This window comes from Bos indicus, chromosome 22 (assembly GCF_029378745.1).
Source record: "Bos indicus isolate NIAB-ARS_2022 breed Sahiwal x Tharparkar chromosome 22, NIAB-ARS_B.indTharparkar_mat_pri_1.0, whole genome shotgun sequence".
NCBI lineage: Eukaryota > Metazoa > Chordata > Mammalia > Artiodactyla > Bovidae > Bos > Bos indicus.
In genome coordinates this window covers 57,756,907-57,779,207 of record NC_091781.1, presented here as the reverse complement: position 1 = coordinate 57,779,207, position 22,301 = coordinate 57,756,907, and the positions used below count along the sequence as shown (strand labels likewise).

At 59.2% G+C, this 22,301-nt stretch overlaps 1 protein-coding gene across 10 annotated transcripts in view; it reads left to right on the top strand.

Annotated features, from left to right (window-relative positions):
* Positions 1 to 22,301, top strand: part of SLC6A6 (solute carrier family 6 member 6) — an 84,079-nt gene that overhangs the window by 47,106 nt on the left and 14,672 nt on the right. For all 10 annotated transcript variants that reach the window (XM_070776967.1, XM_019984969.2, XM_019984970.2 and 7 more), the window contains 6 exons: positions 1,288 to 1,422; positions 2,888 to 3,122; positions 12,239 to 12,371; positions 18,370 to 18,504; positions 19,653 to 19,756; positions 19,886 to 20,010. In XM_070776967.1, the coding sequence (XP_070633068.1) occupies positions 1,288 to 1,422; positions 2,888 to 3,122; positions 12,239 to 12,371; positions 18,370 to 18,504; positions 19,653 to 19,756; positions 19,886 to 20,010 (867 nt within the window). The remainder of the gene's footprint in view (positions 1 to 1,287; positions 1,423 to 2,887; positions 3,123 to 12,238; positions 12,372 to 18,369; positions 18,505 to 19,652; positions 19,757 to 19,885; positions 20,011 to 22,301) is intronic.

Here is a 22,301-nt window from a genome sequence, read left to right as displayed (position 1 = left end):
TTTTCTTCTTGTGATCAGAACTGGTAAAGTTTGACACTTAGCAACTTCTTTTTTTTTCCCCCCCACCGCATGTGGGATCTTAGTTCACCAACCAGGCATCAAACCTATGCCCCTTGCATTGTGAGTACAGAGCCTTTGCCGCGGGACTGCCAGGGAAGCCCCTTAGCAACTTTCAAACACACCATCCAGTGCGTCGTGACTGGTGTGCAACCATGCTGTGCACGCCACGCCCAGGACGAATTTATCTTCTAATCGGAAGTTTGTGCCTTTTTGACCCTTTCGCTTAGCGATGGTATTTTCTAAAGTAAGTTCTCTGTTTCGTCAGTTGGTTAGTTGGTTGGTCTGCTCTCTCGGTTTTAGTTTGTTGGGTTTTTTTACTTGCTGGAGGCCCTGAATTAGCATCCTCTGATGTAAGAGGAGTTCAGGCTGGGCAGCACATCCCGGAGGCCTGCTGGTCAGTAGGAGCTCAGCAGTGAGAACTCCCTCCCTGCTCCTCGTGGCGGCCCATGATCCGGCTGGTAGCCAGCAGAGCCGGGCACGTGCGTGCCGCCCGCCCGCCCGCATCAGAACCGCCTTGCAGGAGGTCCTGCCCTTGAGCCTGGTTTGTTAACCTTTGGGAGGTCTCAGGTGCCTCTGGGACTCTGATGAGTGCCCTAGATGCTCCGGAACAAAGCACGTACCCATAGGCCCAAGTCACCCACACTTTCAAAGGGTGTCCGGACCTGCTGAAGCCAGTAGTGGACACCAGGTAGGAGCCCTCGCCCGACTCTTTGCCCCCCTCCCCACCCTGGCTCCCACCCCCGGCTGGAAAGGCCCATCTCTCGCTTCCCAGCACCCTTCCCAGCTGGTTCTCAGCTTCCTGCCCTGGCTGGGCCATGGCAGGCCAGCTGAAGGCTGCAGTCAGGAGGCCCATCTGAGCCGGGTGTGAAGGGCTGGGCGGCCCTTCTTCAGAGGGACGGACCTGGGGAAGACAGGCAGGCACAGAGCTTCAGCAGAGGCTCGGAGGCTTCACGCAACCGGGTAGGTTGGAAGGAGACAAGATGGCACCCTGGAAGGGTGGTGCTGGCTGGACGAGACTTTTCAGCCAGGTCCAGGAGTCTGCCCTTCACCCTCGAATCCACAGGTCGGGAAGATTCCCCTGGAGAAGGAAATGGCAACCCACTCTAGCATTCTTGCCTGAAGAATCCCATGGACAGAGACGCCCAGCAGGCTGGCTGGGAGGGTTTGGGACGGAGAATGTGCCGGCCTGGGCCAGCCTGAGCCTCACCCACTCTTCTCTCTCTGCAGGCGCATTTCTCATACCATACTTCATCTTCCTGTTTGGGGGCGGCCTGCCCGTGTTTTTCCTGGAGGTAATCATAGGCCAGTACACCTCTGAAGGGGGCATCACCTGCTGGGAAAAGATCTGCCCCTTGTTTGCCGGTGAGTACGGGACAGAGGTCAGCCGGGGCCTGGTGTTCCTCGGCTCAGCAAACGCTTATTGTGCACCTACTATTTGCCAGGTACACTGCAGCCTCACGCAGGCCAGCTTGGCACACGGCGGCTGCTGCTGCTCACGCCTCCCTGGGTTGTCAAAGGATGGGAGGCCCAGTAGCCGCTGAGCAGTAGGGTGTAGAAGAGAAGGCTTTCAGGAGCCCGACTGTCTGGCTTCAAGTCCCACTCCCTCGTTATGCTAACTCTCGTGACTTGGGGGAAAGTCACGTCATCTCTCTGTGCCTCAGCTTCCCACTATACACATACTTCTAGGGAAACGACACAGCCTCGTAAAAGTGCTTTGTACACAGAGGAAGCCCAAAGAGTGGCTTCCCTGGGGGCTCAGATCGTAGAGAGCCTGCCTGCAATGCGGGAGACCCAGGTTCGATCCCTGGGTCGGGAAGATCCCCTGGAGAAGGGAATGGCAACCCACTCCAGTATTCTTGCCTGGAGAATCCCCATGGACAGAGGAGCCTGGCGGACTATAGTCCATGGGGTCGCAAAGAGTCAGACACAGCTGAGTGATTAACACTTATTATTGTTGTAGCATTTAGTCCTGTGCCTAGTTCCTGCTATGTCCTCATAAGATAATACTGTCATGATTATATTTGGCAGGGGTGGGAGAATGTGCGAGTCTGTTCACTCAGTCATCCATGTAAATCTACCCATCTGTCTATCCATTAACCCTTTCTTTTATTAAACTAGTCAATAGTTACACAATCCATGTATCCATTCAACCATGCTCCATCTACTTATCCATCCATCCATCCATCTACCTAACCTTCCAATCAACCACCATCCATCCAACAAAGTGAGTGTCCATCCGTCATTCCAACATCCATCCATTCACCTGAGTCCATCCAGCCATCCGTCTAGGCATCCATCCATTCGTCCATTGATCTGTCCATCCCTCTATCCATCCATCCGTCTATCCATCCATCCATCCATCCATTCATCCATTGATCTGTCCATCCCTCTATCCATCCATCTGTCTATCCATCCGTCCATCCATCCATTCATCCATTGATCTGTCCATCCCTCTATCCATCCATCTGTCTATCCATCTGTCCATCCATCCATCCTTCTATCCATCCGTCCATCCATTGATCTGTCCATCCCTCTATCCATCCATCCCTCCATCCATCCATCCATCTATCCATCCATTCATCCAGTCATTGGTCTGTCCCTCCTCCATACATCCGTCAGTTTGTTCAGCTCTCTGACTCACCTGACCATCCGTTATTTTACCTGTCCGTCCATACAGTCATGCGTGCCTCTTGCACTTATTTGCTGGTCCCTGTTGAAGGGCCCCTCCTGGCCCCAGGCCTGCAGATCCCAGGGATTTCTGGCTGAGGGTGTGGCCTGGCGGGTCTGGCCTCCCTCTGAGTCCTGTCTCGCTTGCCCCCGCTCGCAGGCATCGGCTATGCCTCCATCGTGATCGTGTCCCTCCTGAACATTTACTACATCATCATCCTCGCCTGGGCCATGTACTACCTATTCCAGTCCTTCCAGTCGGAGCTCCCCTGGGCGAAATGCAACCACAGCTGGAACACGCCCCATTGCCTGGAGGACACCCTGCGGAGGAACCGGAGCCTCTGGATCTCCAACAGCACCACCAACTTCACGTCCCCCGTCACCGAGTTCTGGGAGTAAGGCTGGCCTCGCGGAGGAGGGAGCGGGCGGGGTGGGGGCAGAGGACAGAGGAGGGAGCGGGCGGGGGTGGGGGCAGAGGACAGAGGAAGGAGCGGGTCGGGGTGGGGGCAGAGGACAGCCCTTGCCCTCGTCTTCTCCCGAGGGGTGTGGGAGCCACTCCCTTGGCGTGGGGTGGGTGGAAGAGGGGGTACAGATTTGGAGATAAATCCATGCCTTTGGTCTCAGACAGGCCTGGACTCGAATCTCAGTTCTGCCATTTTACTGGCTGTTTGACCTCCAGCAAGTCACTGCCCCTTTCTGAGCCTCAGTTCCCTTAACTGTCAAATGAGGGCAATGAATCGTTCCTACACCCATGGGACCTCTGTGAGGATTGTTTCCCAAAGGCAGGTATATGTACTTATGTTGTCTGAAAATGATATAGTTTTCTTAATGTATTTTAGAAAAAAATATATAGTTAGCACATCAAACCTGTTATTGCCCAGAGGGAGGGGAAAAAAGCATATAGAAGCTTGAAGTGGTTACTCAAGTGCACAGGTGAGTAGATAGAGTGAGACATATGTATCAGTTAGCATTTGCTGTGTGACACCCATCCCCAAATGGGAGCAGCCATTTGTTTTCTTTGGCTCGTGGTCCTTCTGCTTGGCAGTTGGGGGCGAAGCTTGGCTGGGCAGTTCTTCTGGGCTTTGCTGGGCTCCCACCTGGTAGGTCAGCTGTATGGCATGGGGGTCGCTCTTCTGGAGACTGGCTGGCTCTTGGCTGGGGTGCCACAGGCAGCTGGTCCCTATGGTCTCATCACCCTGCAGGGTAGCCTGGGCTTGTTCCTAGGCAGCTCAGCATCCCAAAACAACACACAGAAAGCCCCAGTGCGGGAGCACCAGCTGGAAAAGGTCCCGTTGGCCAAAAAGAGGCCTGAGACTAACCCAGACTCAAGAGGTGGGGGAATAGGCTCCGACTCGTTAGGAGAGGAAGGAGAATTACAGGCATGTTTTGAAGTTGCCCACACTACAGCCAGTGACGGCAGACATGTACGCAGGGGCCAGGCTTGGGGAGGGTGGAGTACGGAGGCCTGCGGTTGGGTAGCTCTTTGCTGACGTACAGGGTCGTCCTTCTAACCCAGTGCTGGGAACCCGTCAAAAATGGGTGAGTGCCTTGCTTTCCCTGATCTCCACGAGCTGTTAAACAGGTGCTCAGCAGCCCCTCCGACCCTGGAAGGAGCAGGCAAGGCCTTGTGTCGGGTGAGAGCCAGGGCAGGGAACAGTGTTAAGGGATGGCCTCGTCGTCGCCAGCCAAGACTCCCTCTCCTTCGTGTGTGTTATTTGCTGCATTGAGGAGCCTCTCCCTCTCTTAGAATCTGGCCCCGGCGCCGGCCCACAGAAGAGGAAGCTAAGCGCTGGCTGGTCCCAGCCGATCGTCAGGGCCAGTGTGGGGGACTCAGGCTGGAAAGGGTCACTCAGCCACTCGCCCAGGTAATCCACCTGCCCCTCCTGACCTCAGGCTTTCAGGATGTGCTCACGTCCCGGGACTCCTGCAAATGGGTTCTTTCCACGGAGGTGTTTTCTACTTGCAGACAAAGACCTCTACAGACACATCCCCCCGCCATCCCTTGCTCCTCACACCCTGGACAGCTGAGTTTGCAGATAAAGAAATGCAGGCATTTCTTTCTTCTCACTTGAATGGCGCCAGAGGCCAGGACCCTGTCCATTTTCTGATGTGCCTGGCATAGCCTGACCACCCAGGGCCTGCCCCACCCAGGACGCCGGCACTCCACCCAGCCCCTCCGGTGCCCGCCAGGGCCTCGCTGCCTCAGGCACAGATTGGCCGCCTGGGAGGGAGCCCTCGCTCTGCCAGTACTGGCTCAGGCTGGTGCCTCTTCCTCTCTGTGCCTCAGTATCCTGAGCTGTACTTGGGGAGGTCATAATCTTGCCCTCCCAGGGTGGTAGGACACCCCCCCGCCCACCAACAGAATGAGACCCTGCATGGCCAGCCCTAAGAGCCTGCTTGATGAATGGGAGCCATCCCTGTCTACTTAGTGTCCCCATTGTGGATGAAACTGCCCCCCGCCCAGGGACACCTGAAGCTCAACTTCGGGGGTACTAAGACTGGCCCCTTCCCGATGCCCATGTGACCCCCCATCACAGAGGGGCTGTCCCCTCTGTCTCAGGCCTGAGCCCTTGTGAACCGTGAGGTCCTCTCCCGTGCCTTCTCCCCTGCCTGTCCCCCAGCCTGGGCCCTGCTGGGGGACTCCAGGGCTCCTGCCTTCCAGAACCCCCATTCTGAGCACCTTAGCTCCCTTCCCTGGCCCTCATGGTCCACAGAGAGCAGCTCTGTCCAGAGGCTGCCTGCCACCCACCAGGCTTCCCCGCCCTGCCGGCCTTTGCAGCCTCCCACGGGCCCTGGCCGAACGTCCACGGATACCCCAGGGAGGACTGTAGTCCCTGGAGGAGGAGGCTTGGCCGAGAGGACCTGCCTGCCACCGGAGGGGCCGAGGCCGCCTGCCTTCAAGGGCCTCCCCTTCTCTTGGGTGTGAAGAGGGCAAAGGAGAGAGAATGCCCGTGAGCATCGTCCCAGCGACTTGCTCTCGGCATTTCGTCCCCTCTTGGCCTTTTATGGAGGGAACACATCTAGGAGTAATCCCAAACTCCTTTCAGCTTCAGCCTCAGACCCCACCCTCGTCTGGTCCTCTAGGCTCTCTGGGTAAAGTATAACCAGATGGCCGTCCTCCCTGCCCCCCTGGAAGACCCCCATCTTCCCTCCCCCGTTACGGGTGCATCTCTGCAGTCAGCTGTGAAGCAGACACGTCATCTCTCAGCTCAGAAGCCTCTCCTGGCTTTTCTGTGCTCGTAGACTTGCCCCAGCCTCATTTCCCTGTCAGCAAACAGGGGCCAGGTGAGCTGGGCTTTGGGGGATGAGTAGGAGTTCACTAGGCCAAAAAAAGAGGAAAAGACAGCCTAGACAGAAGGAACAGCCATGCTGAGGCGCGGCAGTCGTAAAGCTCGTGAGTAGCAGCACATCCTTGGTTTGGCCCGAATACAGGACGTGTGCAGCCAGGGAGAAGGATGGAGCCTTAGATGCTAGGCAGAGAAGGTTGGACTTCATTTTCTAGGAGGAGGAGCCACAGAAGCTAGAGGAGGGGCGGAGAATCACGTGATTGCATCTGCATTCTCTGGACTTGCTCAAGGAACATACTGGGGAGAGACAGGCTGGGACACATATATTAAGCACTGACTGTATGCAGGGACTCAGGGGGCTCGGCCATCAGAAGATGGGTTTGCCTTTAGGGTGAAGCTCTGCTTGTACGATTTCCCCTCAGAATAGCCACCGGCCTTGTAGTGACTAGCTCTGGGGTGTTTACAGAGAGAGGCTTGCTGGGACGGGACTGAGGTGTCGCTGGCTGGTGCCCACTGGGCTGCTGAGCCGTGAGCATCTTCTCAAGGCCGGTCTCCCGGTCCTTGGAGCCAAAGCCCAGCCCTGGCCTTAGCTTCCTTCACCCTCTCGGCTGCACCAGACACGTGGGACCCTGAGCTGGCTGCTCCTTCTGCACATGAGGCCTGACAGTGCTCGGGAGCCACCTGGGCTTCTAGATAACAAGGCGCCGTGGAGCCGAGCCTTCCTCCTGGCCCCGGACAGGGAAGAGCCTGGACGCTCATCCCTGCCAGGCCCCCCTCCCCCTCCGGTTTTCCATGAGGAGCTAGTGGACAGCCGCGGGCCATGCTGCTGTCCCCTTGATCCTAGAGCAGGGACCCTAATTCTAGCCCGGGGGCCCAGCTGCCTGGCCTCAGGGCGGTCACCCGTCTCCAGGGTTCTCAGAGGTAGCGAGGTCCCCATCACCTCATCGCCTGGCTGAGGGTTAAAGAGCACGGGCCTCGGGCCTGGTTTATTAGGTGGGACGCTGAGGATCAGAGTGGTTAAGCGACTTGCCCAAGGTCACACAGGCAGCTCGGTGTAGCAGAGAGCTCATCCCTGAACACCACCTCTCGTGACTGCGTCCCCACCGGCCGTGAGTCCAGGGCAAGTCCACGGGCACAGGGAACGTTGTGCCGTGTGTGTGTGCGTGACGCCTGGGGTCTCCTCTTGGCCTAGATCCCTACGCCCACCGTGTCTGCAGCTCACTGTGGCACCAACCTCGGTGGGAGCCGATGAGATGCCCTTCTCCCTTGAAGGGTGCCTGGGACCCTGAGATGGTCATTTCACGCCAGCTTTAGAATTGAACCCTTGAGTCGCTCGGAGATAGGCAGGCAGAGCCTCTGCCCGCAGCCCGCCCCATCCTGCTCGCCCCTGCGCTGAGGTCACCTCTGTCCCGGGGGTCCTGTTTTTTGCCCCCCGGCCCTGGAGGACAGGCGGGGTCAGATCTGGCCAGATGCCCTCCATCAGCCTGGAGCCATGCCTTCCTCCCCAGTTCCTCCAGGGTCCCCTGGGAGCTCAGCACATATCATTAGACTTTATTAGAATCAAAGAAATGAGTCATATTTGCAAACAAGCCCTGCTCAGCCAATCTCCCCCTGCAGCTGTCAGAAGGCGGAGGCGGCATGGAGAGAGCCCGGTGCGGCCTCCTTCTCGGGGCGGACGGGCTGTTTTATAATTGTTGCCTCCGCCAGTCTCCAGGGAAGAGCTATCGCCAATAAATGGCTGGCCGGCATTCAAAAGGAAACGATTTGGCCCACTCGGAGGACGTATTTACATCTCTGAGTGCCGGCTGGACGGCAGCGGGGCAGCCGACTCCAAACAGACGTCCAGGCGATTCTTTTTTGGATCCCACCCTGGAATGAATCAGTCCTATTCTCGGACAAGAATGCAGCTCACCTCCTCTCTGTGTGAGGGGTGCAGAGAAGCCTGGGGTGCCGAGGCCTCTCACCGAGGATAGCATCATACCCAGTGGTCCCCAGGGTGGCATCAGAGAAAAAGAACCAGGCCTAGGGTTGACTGTTTTTATTTTTTTTTAATCTGGGTAATTTCAGGTGAATTCCTGAACCTCTCTGAGCCTCAGTTTCCCCATCAACCAAATGGGTGTAATTAATCGACTCCACTCATGTCTGTTGAGCACTCACTATGTGCCAGGCGCTGTTCTGGATCCAGCAACGGTCAGGACAGACACAGGCCCTGCCTCCACGAAGATGACGCTTTAATAGGACAGACAGACATGGGACAGACAGACAGTGCAAGTAACATTGTAATAGACAAGCAATGATAAATGAAGGAAGATACAGCCTAGAGAGGGAGGGAAAGAGAGTGGCCAGGAGTGCCTTTTCCATCTGGTGGCCAGGAAAGGCTGCCTTGGTGAAGGGCTGGGGCGCAGCCAGTTCAAAGGTCCCGAGGCCGGGGGGGCTGGACCTGTTCAGGGCACACACCAGAAGCCAGTGCGGCTCAGGGAGGAGGGGCGGGGGCTCTGGGGATGAGGAGGTTGTGCCTGGAACGTGTCCTGGACGGGTTCCCTGTATGCCCGTGGTCCCAGCCTCTTCTTAACAGGCACCACCCTGTCTCTTTAAGATGTCTGCAGCTGTCTGTCCGAGTGTTTGGCCAGCCTGTTCAGGGAGGCAGGAAGGAATGGGGCAGGCAGGTGGGAGCCACGGGAGGTGTGGAGCAGAGGCCAGTCGTCACCTGCCTTGGGTGTTGCCAGATTCTGTCTTGATAAGAACAGACTGGGCGAGAGTGGAGGCCGGAATGTCACCGACGAGGCTGCTGAAACAGCGCTCGGGAGCAGTGGGGGCCGGGACAGGGGTGGGGGCAGGGTTGGGGCGATACAGCCGGATTTGGGGGAACTTGTGCAGCCTCCGGGGAGGTTGGAGGCACTGGCGAGGGCCAGGGCACCACAGCAGGCCCTCCCTGCCCCTGGGGCCCGGCACTCTGCAGTTTACCGAGCAGTCCCGTGCACCAGAGCGGGAAGACCCAACAGATCCTGGGCTGTGCCTCGTGGGCGTCTGACAGGAAAAGGTCCTTCAAACTGTGTCACTTCAGGAGGGATTCCGATAGGCCTGCACGCTCTTCAGCCTCCCAGCTACCCCCGAGGTGACTTTGGAAAGGATGTTGGTTACTTTGGCCGGGAGCCCACATTGGGTTCTGTTATGACAACCCCTGATTGACGAGAGGACGTTCATTCCGTTCCTAGAACGTCTGCACAGCCGGCCCCTTCCAAGCCTTTGTAAGAACCTTAATTTTCGTGAAGGTGATATGCGCCCATTAACAGCATTCAGACGGTTTGAGAAACACATTCCCTGGTAAGGGAGCCCCCTCCCCTGCACCCCCGGGCCAGCGACTGCTCCGTTGTCTCGTGTGTCCTGGTCACTTGGGTCACCCCTGGGACATCGCCCCTTATCAGCGCGCAGGGAGATTCCTGAGGCCTTGAAGGCTGCGTGACGCTCCTCCACGCGCCTGCTGCACGCCTGCTCGGGCCCCTCCCACGGCCCTCTGGGTGATTGCTTTCCTGTGTTTGCGCCTGCAGACAGAGCCGAGGTGAACAGCTTGAGGTGTGTGCTGAGTCATTTCAGTTGTGTCTAACTCTTTGGGACTCCATGGACTGTAGCCCTCCAGGCTCCTATGTCCATGGGATTCTCCAGGCAAGAATACTGGAGTGGGTTGCCATGCCCTCCTCCAGGGGATCTTCCCAGCCCAGGGATCGAACCCATGTCTCTTACATCTCTTGCATTGGCAGGCGGAGTCTAGGGCTACCTGGGAAGCCTGAACAGCTTGGGGTGGACCCTGTCATTGGTCATATCATCCAGGAGAGTCTTGAGATAGAATTGCTGGATCACAGGAAAGGTGCCTTCAACGCTTACTGCTGGCGCCTTGGAGGGGCTTTGCCACCAGCAGCGGAGAAGCAAGTGCGTGACTCGGTTTCCCCATTGTGGCCTCCGTGGCTGGGCGGCTGCCAAAGCAAGGCCACGCGGCCCCCTCCCATCCGTAGTGGGCACCACGGGTTTGCCCAGCACAGCGGTGAGAGCCGGCAGGAGGGTGCCTGTGACCTGAGCGGGGGACGGGTGTGGTAAGGATTGGGGCTCTGAGGTCTCGGTCCCCTTGGTCAGCTCGCACATGAGGAGAAAGGAAAGGCCTCTTTTGACTGGACACCCCGCGGCAGTGGCTGAGCACCTGCTGTGTGCCTCCTCTGCGGGGTGTCTGGGGTCTGGTAGGCAAGACAGACTCCCCCGAGGGCAACGTCCAGGGTGAGGGGGCGGCCGGCGAGCCTGAAGGACACTAGGCATCCAGAGCATCGCGGGAGACCTCCCTGGAAGCCTGGCGGCGGAGAGGGGCCTCCCTGAGGCTGCCCATTCACATGGACCTTGGCTGCTGCCCAGCAGGCCCCGGCTTCATGGAAGGAGCCGAGCCCTGGAGGTCGCGCCGGGAAGGGCCTGGTTCTAAAGCCACCGCAGGGCCAGGCCTGTGTGCTTGTACTCGAGCAGCTGCACAGCCTGCCTCGTGAGGAGGCCCCTGGCCCTGAGGGTCCAGTGAGCCCTGCTGAAGCAAGGCCTGGAGCGATTCTTGTTATAGTGAAGGCTCTGTTTTCTGTGTTAATCAAAAAAGGTAGTGGCAGCGAGAGCACGCGCGCTGAGGCTCGGACAGCCCCGTGTAGGGTGGCAGCTCTGCCACCTGTTGGCCGTGTGTCCGTGGGTGATTTGATCTCCAAGCCTCAGTTTTTCCCATCTGTAAAACGGGGCCAGTGACTTCCAGCCCTTGGACCAGATGAGATAAATTAGAGAAGCCTCGTTGATGTGACCTCGGTACCTGGGGGAGCCCCTGGATGTTGGGGTGACCCACAGAAAGGCCTCACCCGAGTGCTAGTTGAGGTGGGAACCTTGGATTTATTCAAGGTCCTAGCTTTGAAACATCTTTGGAAAAAACTTAGAAGCAGTGAGGATGTGTCCTGGGCCAGTGGGCCCTCTGAGCCCTGAGCCTGGGGATCGGCCTGCTTGCGGACTGGCTGAGAGCTGCGGGTGGTCTGGGGGCGGGAGCTTGTGTTCTGCAGAAGAGGAGACAGAGGGCGGCTTCAAACGCCCCTCTTGCCACTCCTGCCCAAGACTGTGGCCCTTGAACAGGGAGCTGGGTCTCTGGGGGAGCCAGCTTCTCCTAGGGAACATGAGCCTGTGACAGCAGAGCCCTGGGGACCAGTGTCCCTGTGCTCAGCCTGGCTGCCCTGGGTCACTGCCACAGCAGTCAGAGCTCCGGGACCATGGGGTCAGTTTCTGGGAGTTAAGTTTCATGGTCTCTCAACAGCCTGGGGGCCCCAGCCCAATTCCAGGAGGTGTCTGCCCCTCGGGGCGTGTCTGAGTAGCACTGTGGGCGTCTCCCCTGGTCAGCAAGGCTCTGGACCGAGTATGGCTGCTGGCTGTGATGACTGTCCTTCAGACGGTTCACTCACCTCCCAAGCCCGTCACAACCCCGGCCGGGGGCATGGGAGGAAGCAGCACTCCCTGGGTGCCCAGAGCTGCCCTGGGGTCTCAGCCCCGAGACAGCGATGGCCGCCGCGGTCCGCTGGCTGCTGGCAGCGTCCAGGGCCGGTCGTCTGCACTTTGTGCGGCTTTCCTCCTCCCCTACAGAGAGGCGTGTGGGTGTCCTGCAGCCGCAGAGAGAACCAAAACCCTGGACACGCATCCTTCAGTGAGAGACCCAGATAAGGAACGGGGGCAAATCCAAAAAAAGGGACAGGACAGAGCATGTGGGCTGGCGGGGTGGGGGCAGGCAGGTGGTTATTCCCATTTTAGAGACGAGGAGACTGAGGCAGGCAGTTGGGTAACTAGCCCCCAGTGGTTAAGTGGTTAAGTCAGTGGTTACACGCTGGAGCCCAGTTGGAACCCAGTGTCTGCCCATGGGGAGCACTGCAAGGGTCTGTGAGAATCGATCACATGGGAATCAGTACCTAGTTCACAGATGAGGAAACTGAGGCTTAGGGGTTTAACGTAACTTGCCCAAGGCCTGGCTGGATAGAATCCCTGTGCACCTGACTCAGGAGTCCAGACCCATCCCCTGGTTGGCTTCCCCATGACTGGTGTTACCTAAGATTTCCCAAGACCAGCGGGATTCCGCAGCTTGGAGGCAGGGTTGAGCCCCAGCCTGCTGGAATCCCGGTGCCGGCTCTCCCAGCCCCAGGCCAGCCCGTCTGACTTGGGGCTCTGTTTGCTTGAAGGCGGAAGGTGCTGAGCTTGTCTTCTGGAATTGACGAACCGGGCGCTCTGAAGTGGGACCTTGCTCTCTGCCTCCTCCTCGTCTGGCTGGTCTGTTTCTTCTGCATCTGGAAGGGCGTCAAGTCCACGGGCAAAGTGAGTGGTGCTCCCCTCCCCTCCCGCCTCGTGGAGCCAGTGGTGCTCCCCTCCCCTCCCGCCTCGTGGAGCCAGTGGTGCTCCCCTCCCCTCCCGCCTCGTGGAGCCAGTGGTGCTCCCCTCCCCTCCCGCCTCGTGGAGCCAGTGGTGCTCCCCTCCCCTCCCGCCTCGTGGAGCCTGGCCCTCTGCAGGGTCGGCTCGGCTCCCGCGCCCCCGGGGCCCTCCTGCTCGAAACTGGTCCTAATTAACCAGTTCTCCTAGCAAACCCGGAGCCTCCTTGGTTGCGGCGTTTGCCCATTTCGTGAAGCAAATCCGGCCCAGCGGGTCCAATTTCAGTTATTGATGGTTTGACAATCAGCCCGCAAGATTCCTGAAACGGAGTAGTCTGCTCTCCAAGCACCGACACACCACTGGTACCCCAGTAGGGAGTGGTGGGTTGTGTGGATGTTAGCGGATAACAAACCCTGAGATGCCACTGCAAAGTTAACTGGTAACGGTGTTGTTAGCTACCAGCTGCTCACCGGCCACAGGGACCCTTGCGACCTCAACATCCCCTATCGACTCTTTACAAATGTAGACCCACGGGCTGACCCCAGACCTGCAGAATCAGAAGCTGCATTTGAACACTTTTCCCCCAGATAATACAAATGTGCACCGAGGTTTGAGAAGCAAAACTTCTCAACTGGCATTTTTGCCGCTAAGCCAGATTAAATGAATTATCTTGGCCTTACATTTCAGCTGTTAACTAGGGTGTTAGTTATTAAGGAGAGCTCTCACCGATCGTTAAGTCGTTTGCTCATAGCCGAAGTGCTGGCTGTCGCTGAAGTATCTGCTGCTGGTTAACATGTTACATAGTGACCAAGACGCTAGCTGTTGACAAAGGTGGAAGCTGAAAATTCGTGTTACCTTATTGATGCAGGTTTTAGGTGTAGCTGGTATATTGTCAATAATGAAACTGTTAGCCTGTAACTGAAATATTACCTGTTGTGAGAGCCGGGTGATGGATGACCTGGTAAGCAGAACACCGGCCAATATAATACCATAGTCGTCCTGGTGGCGAAAGACCCCACAGAGGGTTCCCTTGGGCTCGCCGGGGTGAACCCAGGGCACTAACTGAGCCACAGCGTAAGTGTTGGCTGGTCTACCCTCACATGCCCCCCTGTCTGCCATCCCCCGACCCCCATCATTTGCATCTGCATCCGGGACAGTCTCTTTAAGAGAAGTCCTCAAAGGTCAAAAGAGTTGAGTTAAGGTGGCATTTGAAGGACAGTGATGGGCAGCGGGTGACGTCACTGGGAGAAGGGACAGTCCCAGCGAGTTCTCCCCGGATGAAGGGCGTCTTAGGTAAAGTCACGCTCTAAAGAGACAAGAGCTAAAGGGGGCGCATAACATGGTGGAGGAAGACAGGCGCGTTGGGTTCGGTTTTAGGCAAGGCTCACCAAGAAGGGCTCTTAGAGGCGTAGATCTGTTGGAAGGGAGGGGTAGACCCCCGGGGAGCCCCTAGTCCAATGGAGGAGCTGATGTCCGCCAGGAACCGTGGGCCTCCCTCGAGACACGTGCAGAGGCAGGAGCCCAGAGTCGAAACGAAACGGAGAGGACACAGAGCTGTCCCTCGGCGGCTGACGGACGTGACTGGCTGGAGGTCCCCCTGCCGCCCCCAGAGAAGAGGCTCTGGGCCCCCAGGGGCAGGCGTGGCCCCCAGAACAATAGCAGGGCTGGGGCCAGCCCCCGGGGAAGCCAGGACAAACACAGGGAGGATCCGAGGACTTCCTCGAGCTCCTCAGCGGCCGCCGCTGGCCGTGACTTCCAGCCCTGGCCATAGACCAGGTTTGTGGCCGCCGTGGGGGCCGGATGGCCTCATCCTGGCTGTGGCCTTGCTCAGTGGCTGACCCCAGCGTGGCCGGGGTGGGGAGGAGGGAGCTCCCCGGCCTGGGAGGCTCAAGACCTGAGTTCAGGTCACTTGGCATCTCTGGATGTCAGTCCCCTTGTGTGTAACAGCATTCGTCCTTCTGAGGGTCTGACACTTGGCCCAGAGTTCACTGCTGCTCAATTCATCCAAGGAATTGCGATGGTGGTGCAAACGCTCTGCGCCTTGCTTGTGGGCCAGGCACCGTTCCCAGCTCTGATTATCAGCTCTGTTAATCTCCTGACGTCTGATGTATGCGTGGCTCCTACTCCGCTTTAAGTGGAGTAGTGGTAAGAGGAGATGTCTTGGGGGAAACGGCGGGGCAGAGAGGTTGACTTGTTCACGTCTACACAGCTTGTCGGTAGCCCGGGTGGCATTTGAGCTCGGGCAGCCCGGCGCCCAGCCTCGGGGCCCTGCGTTCTCCCGCCTCCTGTGGCTGCTGCTCTCACAGCACGTTAGGCCGCAGGGGGTGACAGGGATCCAGACCCTCCCACAGGAAGGGCGGCCCCATGAACCCCACCGGCAGTTCAAATCCCAGACGCAAGCACAGGCCAGCCTCTCCAGACCTGGTGTGGGGTCTCGGCTCTGCGCCCATAGCCAGCATGACCAGGGGCCAGTCCCTTCCCCCAGGAGCCTCATTTTCCCCCTGTGTGAAATGAGTGCTGCCCCCCCCCAAACACACACGAGGTGCTTGGGGCCTGGCAGGCCCTGGATGCAGACCCACGGCCCTGGGCCTCTGGGGTGAGCAACCCACGCTGCCCAGACGACCTCCCCAGAGGAAGCCCAGGGCGGCAGAGACCAGCGCGTCCCCCTGGTGCCTGGCCGGCCACCCTCTCCCCGCCATCACAGGGGCGGGGAGGGGGCGCTGGCTTTGTAAGTTTCCAGCGCACTTGGGCTGCAGGGCTTTTGGGTCGCGGGCTCAGAGCAGCCACGGAAGTTTGCCAGCAAGAGTGGAAAAATACCGCATCCTGGCACAGGGCCCCTGCCAGAGACCCACTGGTGGCGGCTGGCAGAGCCGCTCCCACGGGGATCCCGAGAGTCACCGGGAGGCTGAGAGGATGGCGCTCAGGGGCTGGGCCTCGGCAGATTCTGCAAAACAAGGGTGTCCTGCCAGAGAGGCCGCCACGGCGGCGTGAGCAGGTGGGCTGTGCTGCCCTGGGCGTGGGGAGAAAGCATGCACACACAGACACACACAGAGACACACAGTCGGACACAGATGTACACACAGACACACACTCAGACACAGACACACACACAGACATACACACACAGATACATAGACACATACAGACACACACAGACACACACTCAGACATACACAGACACAGCCACACACACAGAGAAACACACTCAGACACAGACGTACACACAGGCACACACACAGACACAGACACACATACAGACACACACGCACACGCCAGCCGGCCTGGCCCAAATCCCTCCTCTGCCGCCGGCTGGCCCTGGGCCCCTGATGCCTCTGTTTCCTCATCTAGAAAATGTAGGTGACAGTCTGCTCCTTGCAGTCGTCAGGATGAGTGAGTTATACAGCGCCTGGCACACAGCAAGCACTGCAGAAGTGCTAGGGAAACGAACGTGTGGAAACAAGGGAACCCACCCCCACCCCCACTCCACCCTGGGAGGCGTCCTGTGTCCCTGACACAAAGCCCCCCGGCCCCCGCCCGCCTGCCCAGCCCGGGGCCCCCGTGCACTTTGAAGCGGCAGCCTCTGCCCTCCGCCCTCGCCCGCCGCTGTCAGCATCATTGTTCTCCGTGTGGGCCGGGGCCGGGGCCCGAGCAGCCTGCGGGCCGGCCATCTTTCTTTCGCCCCTTCTGTGGCTTCCTGGCCGGCCCCGCCCTCCACGTATGCCCGCTGGTTCCCGGGACTTGGAGGGCTCTCCTGTCTTCTGGAGCGGCCTGCAGGGCAGTCAGGGAGAGGGGCGTCCAGGGAGGGCATGGTGGAGGCGGAAGGAGGGCGGCCCTTGTACCCCCGCTCCTCTGGGGGCCCACCGCCGGGCGACCCAGGACGCGGAGGCCGAGCCGCCCCTCTGGGAGGGCCCCGGATACGGACTCCTCAGCAGAGCTGGAGGGAACTTCAGAGCCCGGCTGGTTCAGGTGGGGACGTGGAGCCCAGAGAGGGGCTGTAGCTTGCCCAGGGTCTGACAGCCAGCCTGCCCCAGAGCCCGATCTCCGACCTGAGCCCTGGAGCCTCGGGATGCTGCTCTTGGGGAAGACCAGACAAACTGCAGACATCGAGGGGCTCTTTCCTGCTGTGCTCTTGCCGCTGAAGCAGGTTCTGGACCATCCAGCTCTGCCGCCTGAGTGCTGGGTGACCCGTGGGCAAGGGCTGGCTCTGTGGGCCGCGGTTTCCCCATCTACAGGACGGGGTCAGGGCAGGACCCACTGAGCGCAGTTACTGCACGGGCATCTGCAGCTGGCACACAGGAGGCGCTCAGTAAACCCTGGCTGCTGGCACTGGCCCAGGGCAGCTGAGCCCAGCGAGCCCTGAGAGCTTCCTTCGCGCCCTTTCAAAGCCCACTTCTAGTTGTTTCTACTCAAAGGGATGGCAGCTCCATCCGAGAACTGGCTCCACCCAGGCTTCCCGCGGCAGCTGGGCAAGGTTTGGGGCTCTGTCACCCTCCGCCTCTGTCTGTTATCTGGGTCCCGGGAGTGCCCCATACTGTCCTGGCACTGTCCTCTCCCCCAGCGCCGCGAACCTTCATCCTGTTCTCTGGGCCTCAGTTTCCACACCTGGAAAATGGGTGCATTGGCCATGCAGCGGCTCCTCCCTGGTCCCCCGGCCCCCTCAGAAGGAGTTGGGGGCTCCGTGAGCTAGTCTCAGCATTTCTGATGGTCACTATGGACTTTCGCATGTCCTCTACCACACACCAAGATGCCCTGTGCGCAGTGGTGGTTTGAAGATGTCTGGGAGCCCCGCCCAGCTCCTGTTTGTCCTTCGTCAGCAAGGCGGCCAGCACACACTGATTTGGGGACGTGCTGAGCATGGAGTGGGCTGCTGCTCAGGAGACCTGGCTCAGCCAGCGCCCGGCTGAAATAGCAGGATTTCACTGTCCGTGCCCCCGGACACCTTTGAGCCCCGCTCAGGCACATGCCCCCTCCTGAGGACTTTTTGTGCTGGAGTGAAAGTTGGGAAAATCCAATCTGTAAACGGAGGCCACAGGAGGTTTGAAGGCCGGTGCTTTGGGGACAGGCCGGGAGAGGAAGTAGGGCAGGGCCCTCGGGGATGGAAAGGCGTGGCCTGGGTCATCTGTGGTCCCCGCCTGGCGTTGACCTCACCCTGCCTGGGACGTGAGGCACGACCCATCCTGGTTTCCTCTCCAGAAGTTCCCCGATGCTTCCTGCTCAACCACCCGGCCAACAAAAGACCCCCTTTTCTGCACGTCTAAGCAGCCACCTGCCTTGTGCTGTTCTGACCACGTTGTGAGCGCCATTCCGTTGCATCCTCGCCTTGCCCATTAGTGAGGGCCTTTTGTTTCTCTTATCCCCATTTTACACACGAGGCCGCAGGCCCAGAGAGGGTAAGCATCATGGCTGAGGTCACACAGCACACGAGGGGATGGAGCGAGGATTCGAACCCACACTTACCTGGTTCTGAACCACAGGTCATACTAACGCTGTGAATGTTTAGTCGCTCATTCGTGCCGACTCTGAGACCCGGGGGACTGCAGCCCTCCAGGCCTCCCTGCGAACCTTAGCTGATGCGTACTCCACGCTGTGGGCCAACCCCTGGGCATTCACCCACGATCGTTTACTCTCCTGTTGTGCATTTCCCTTTTTCCACCCACTGGAATGTCAGTTCCATGAGGGCAGGGACTGGTTCTCTGTATTTCCAGGGCCCCGTAAATATTTGCAGGATTCGAGTGTCAGTAAGTCTGTGTGTGAGGTGGGTACTTGCTTTACACCTAGGTTGCCGGTGAGGGGCCTGCAGCCCAGAGAGGGTGAGCGTCACGCCCCAGGTCCCTCAGCAAGGGCGGACCGAGCCTGGCTCCGGAGCGCCTGCCTCGGAGCGGATGCTGGGGCTCGACCAGCAGCAGGAGGGTCTGCTGAGTGGCTGAATGGCTCCCGCCCCTTGCAGGTTGTCTACTTCACGGCCACGTTCCCATTCGCTATGCTGCTGGTGCTGCTGGTCCGTGGGCTGACGCTGCCCGGCGCGGGCGCAGGCATCAAGTTCTATCTGTACCCCGACATCAGCCGCCTGGAGGACCCACAGGTACCGCGGGGCAGCGTGGCCTCCCTACCCCCCACCCCCACCCCCGGGGCCGGCATGCGGGGAGGAAACTGAAGCCGTGCCTGTGCTTCTGACCCAGATGGAGCCGGGGAGTACTCAGCCCTGGTGCTTTTCCACTGGGCCCCGGTGGGTTGTTCATGGTGCCCGCTGGCCGTCCCGGCGGTGTGTATCTTTTCGTGATGAGGCCTCCCGAGGCGGGCCAATTATAGAGGCTGCTTTAGGCACGGCGCCAGGTAAGGCAGAGACGTCTCCGGAAGCTGGTCTCCTCCTCTGCCCACGGCAGCCTTGAGGCTGCATCGTGGGGGTGCCCTGGGCTGAGGGTGGAGTTCAGAGTTGTGACCTCTTAGAAGGTCAGGGGATAAACACTAACGGTCCCCCCCACCGAGGCACTCAGCCACGTGGCCGCGGGGGTCGGAGATCTCACTGGCCCATTTCGGGACCTTTTGTCCCCAGGGTTCTCAGCCTTTAGGTTGTCCCCAAGGGCCTGTGCCACTTTGGGTCTCTTCCCCACGGTCCTCTCGCCCTGGGTGGGAGGTTGGGGGCAAGGGCTCAGCCATCATCAGAGGACAGCTGGGAGACGGCTGGGCGGCCGTCAGGGGCTGCCTGCCGAAGGTTCTGGAGAACGGCTTTGCCTGCATAATCCATCCGGGAATTCCTCCCACTTCCAACTTGGGCGGGGATCCCCAGACAATAGCAGTGACCATAAGGATAGCAGCCTTACCGTGTGTCTGGCGCTAGGCTAAATCTTAACTCTTTGAACCTGTGGAAAAAAAAAAAAAAAAAGCACTGTGGGGCAGAGGAGCGGAGCCCACAGTACAGGTGTGAAAACCGAGGCTCCGGGAGTCATATTTACTTGCCCACGATGATTCCGTGGTCGGACTCCAGGTGCCTCTGCTTCAAAAGCAGGGCCTCTTAACCCTGATGCTCAGTGAACTGGGGTTGGGGGGCTCTTAGACTTCTGGGGTTCTGCTTGCACCCTGGATTGCAGCACAGATGCTCCCATCGCGTGGAGAATCTGCACACCTCTAGGCGGAGTCCTCGGGGCCCACGCCGCCGCCTCCAGGAAGCCGGCTCTGACGACGCTTCTTGTCTTGTCTTCGCCACCCTCCCCCGCCCCCGCACCCTTCCAGGTATGGATCGATGCTGGGACCCAAATATTCTTCTCCTACGCCATCTGCCTGGGGGCCATGACCTCGCTGGGGAGCTACAACAAGTACAAGTATAACTCATACAGGCAAGTGTTGCGCCGGCAGGCCTGCCGGGCCTTAGAGTGATGATGTTGAAAGAAAGAAAAAGAGAAGTTAGGGAGCGTGGCTTCCTTGTGTTGTGAATTAACTTGCTCCCTGACATATGTGTAACATAGGGACTGTATGCTGCTGGGATGCCTGAACAGTGGTACCAGTTTTGTGTCTGGCTTCGCAATTTTTTCCATCCTGGGCTTCATGGCACAAGAGCAAGGGGTGGACATTGCTGATGTGGCTGAGTCAGGTATGCTGGTGTTGGTGGCAGTGGTGGTGGGCGCTGCCACCTAGTGTGTGAGCCGAGTACTGCAGGCATGAAGCCAGACCCCCGCCCAGGGGGCTTTGCGGGGGGATGAACCTGGTTTCTGAAACGAACCCCCACCCCACCCCCTTCTCGCACCACGATGTCCCCCAGGTTTCAAAGAGTTCAAAAGCTAAATTGGGAACATCGTCACTGCGGTTTTGCCCCAGGGACGGCAGAAACCCGGGGGCTGGTCAAGTTGGGGAATATTCAGCACTTCTCAAGTGGTCTTTGCCCTACACCACCCACTCCCTGTCCTTCCCTAGAGCAAACTCCTGGTTTCAGCAACAGAAAGCACTTTCCTAGCTCAGGGGCAGGGCAGCCACCTGTCGGCAGCCCGTCGCCACCTTCTCAGCTTGGGTTTCTGTATTTTGCACTTTGCCCTAAGCGACCCCTTCATTCATCCCACCACGGTCTCCTGTTTGACTGGGTCGGTCTCTGCCCTGTGTCAAGCACCCACCGTTTTTGCCCGGGCTGGGGAAGGACCGGGTGTGACAGGCCACCCTCTGGGACGGTGACAGGTTCAGTCTGGGGGTAGGTTGTGGGGACCCCTCCACCCCTCGGGGGTGTGGGCTCCATGGGTGGGACACCCCCCGCCCCCGCAAGACAGCTGCAAGGGCAGGTAGTCTTAGGGTCAGAGTCTGCAGAGCCTGGAGGCTGAGGCTGGGATCCTGGGGTTCCAGCAAGATAGTTCTGGAACCTGAGAACTGTGAGGGCTTCAGCTGCCAGGACCCCAGAGCCTCAGAAGCCTAGGTGCCCAGTTCTAAGAGGTGCCCCCCATGAGCTCCGGGTCTTGGGCCCACGGCTTTGAGCTGCTGGGCTTCCGTGTGGTGCTGAGAACCTCACTCCCAGGACCCCCGGGGTCCGCCTTTCCTGCTCCTCTGCCCTCCTCCCCTCCTGCCCAGGTCACCCAGAGGGCGGCTGTTGCTCTTGTGCCCAGCCTGACCTCCCGACTTGCCAGGACCCCTCAGGGGTCACCGAGGGGCAGGTGAGGGCCCTGGGCTGAGGCTTCTCTCAGGGCCAAGAGGAGACTGCGAGGTCCTGACTGTCGGGGCCCAGACTGGAGTCCCTGCCCTTGTTGGAAACACAGGATGGTGTCCTGGTTCCCCAGCCGGAGCCCCTAGGACTGGGGCTTCGGGACCTCGCCATCGTGTATTCAGAGGTCAGCTTCACCCCTGCCACCAGCAGCTTGAGAGCAAGGGCTGCTCAAGGTCGGATCTGCGGTGTCCTGGGCAGGGTGCCCACCAGAGGCTGGACAGGCCCCTCTCATGTGAGGAGGTGCCCCCTCCAGCCTCCCCGTCCTACCCTGCATGTGTGTGACGGCCTCTGGCCCATGGTGTGTGAGCCTCTCAGAGCCCCAGGCCCCACGTCCCCCCACCCCGGCCCCCTCCTCCTACACCTGGTGCCGCAGGGCAGTCCTGGCAAGCCCACGCTTTGGTCCCATGCTCCTCTGCCCTGTCCCGGGCCCCAGATCAGACCTTTAGACAGAGTTTCCTCCCCTGGGAGCCCCCAGAGGCAGGCCAGAGACTGAGGGACACAGGAAGTAGTTGCAGAAGTGCAGAAGCCATGCCTGTGTGGGAGTTTGGCAGAGTGACCGAGAGGAGACAGTTGACACCCCTTTGCACATGGCTTTTCTTCAGCTGAGGGCTTGCCAACCAATTCTGATTGGTGGGGAATGGCCAGGAGCGTGGAGGGAGTTGAGTGGTGGGAGGTCATCTGTCGGTACATGAAACAGATCCTTGTCTGCGGACAGCTAGGTACTGTAACCTAGTCTTCACCGTCAAGCTGAGTTGTGTCTTATTCCCGTCCACTTCAAAGACCTTGTCGTTTATTCCCCACGGTGATGTCTGAACAGCCAACACATCAAGGGTGATTATTTCGCTAATAAGCTTTTTATCAAGCGCCACGTTGAGCAAAGTGCATTGGAACAAGATAATCATTTAGCCATGAGGTGTGGACATTGCGAATGAAGCGTAGCGTGGGCGTCTCTGCTGCCCCAGGGGCTCCAGCGGCTGCCACGTCCCCTGCCCTCTCTCTTCAGTCCCCTTGCTTTCCGAGAAGGGTGCTCACACCCTCTCCCCGAGGCTGGCTCGAGAAAGGCAACACACTGAGATACAGAAGTAGCTGTTGAGAAGCTTCGGGGCCCAGCGGGTGGGCGGGGGTGGGCTGGGGTGGGGGCCCCATTTTACATCTGTCTCGCCGCGGCTGGGTCGACCCCTCCCAGTGCCACCTACGGT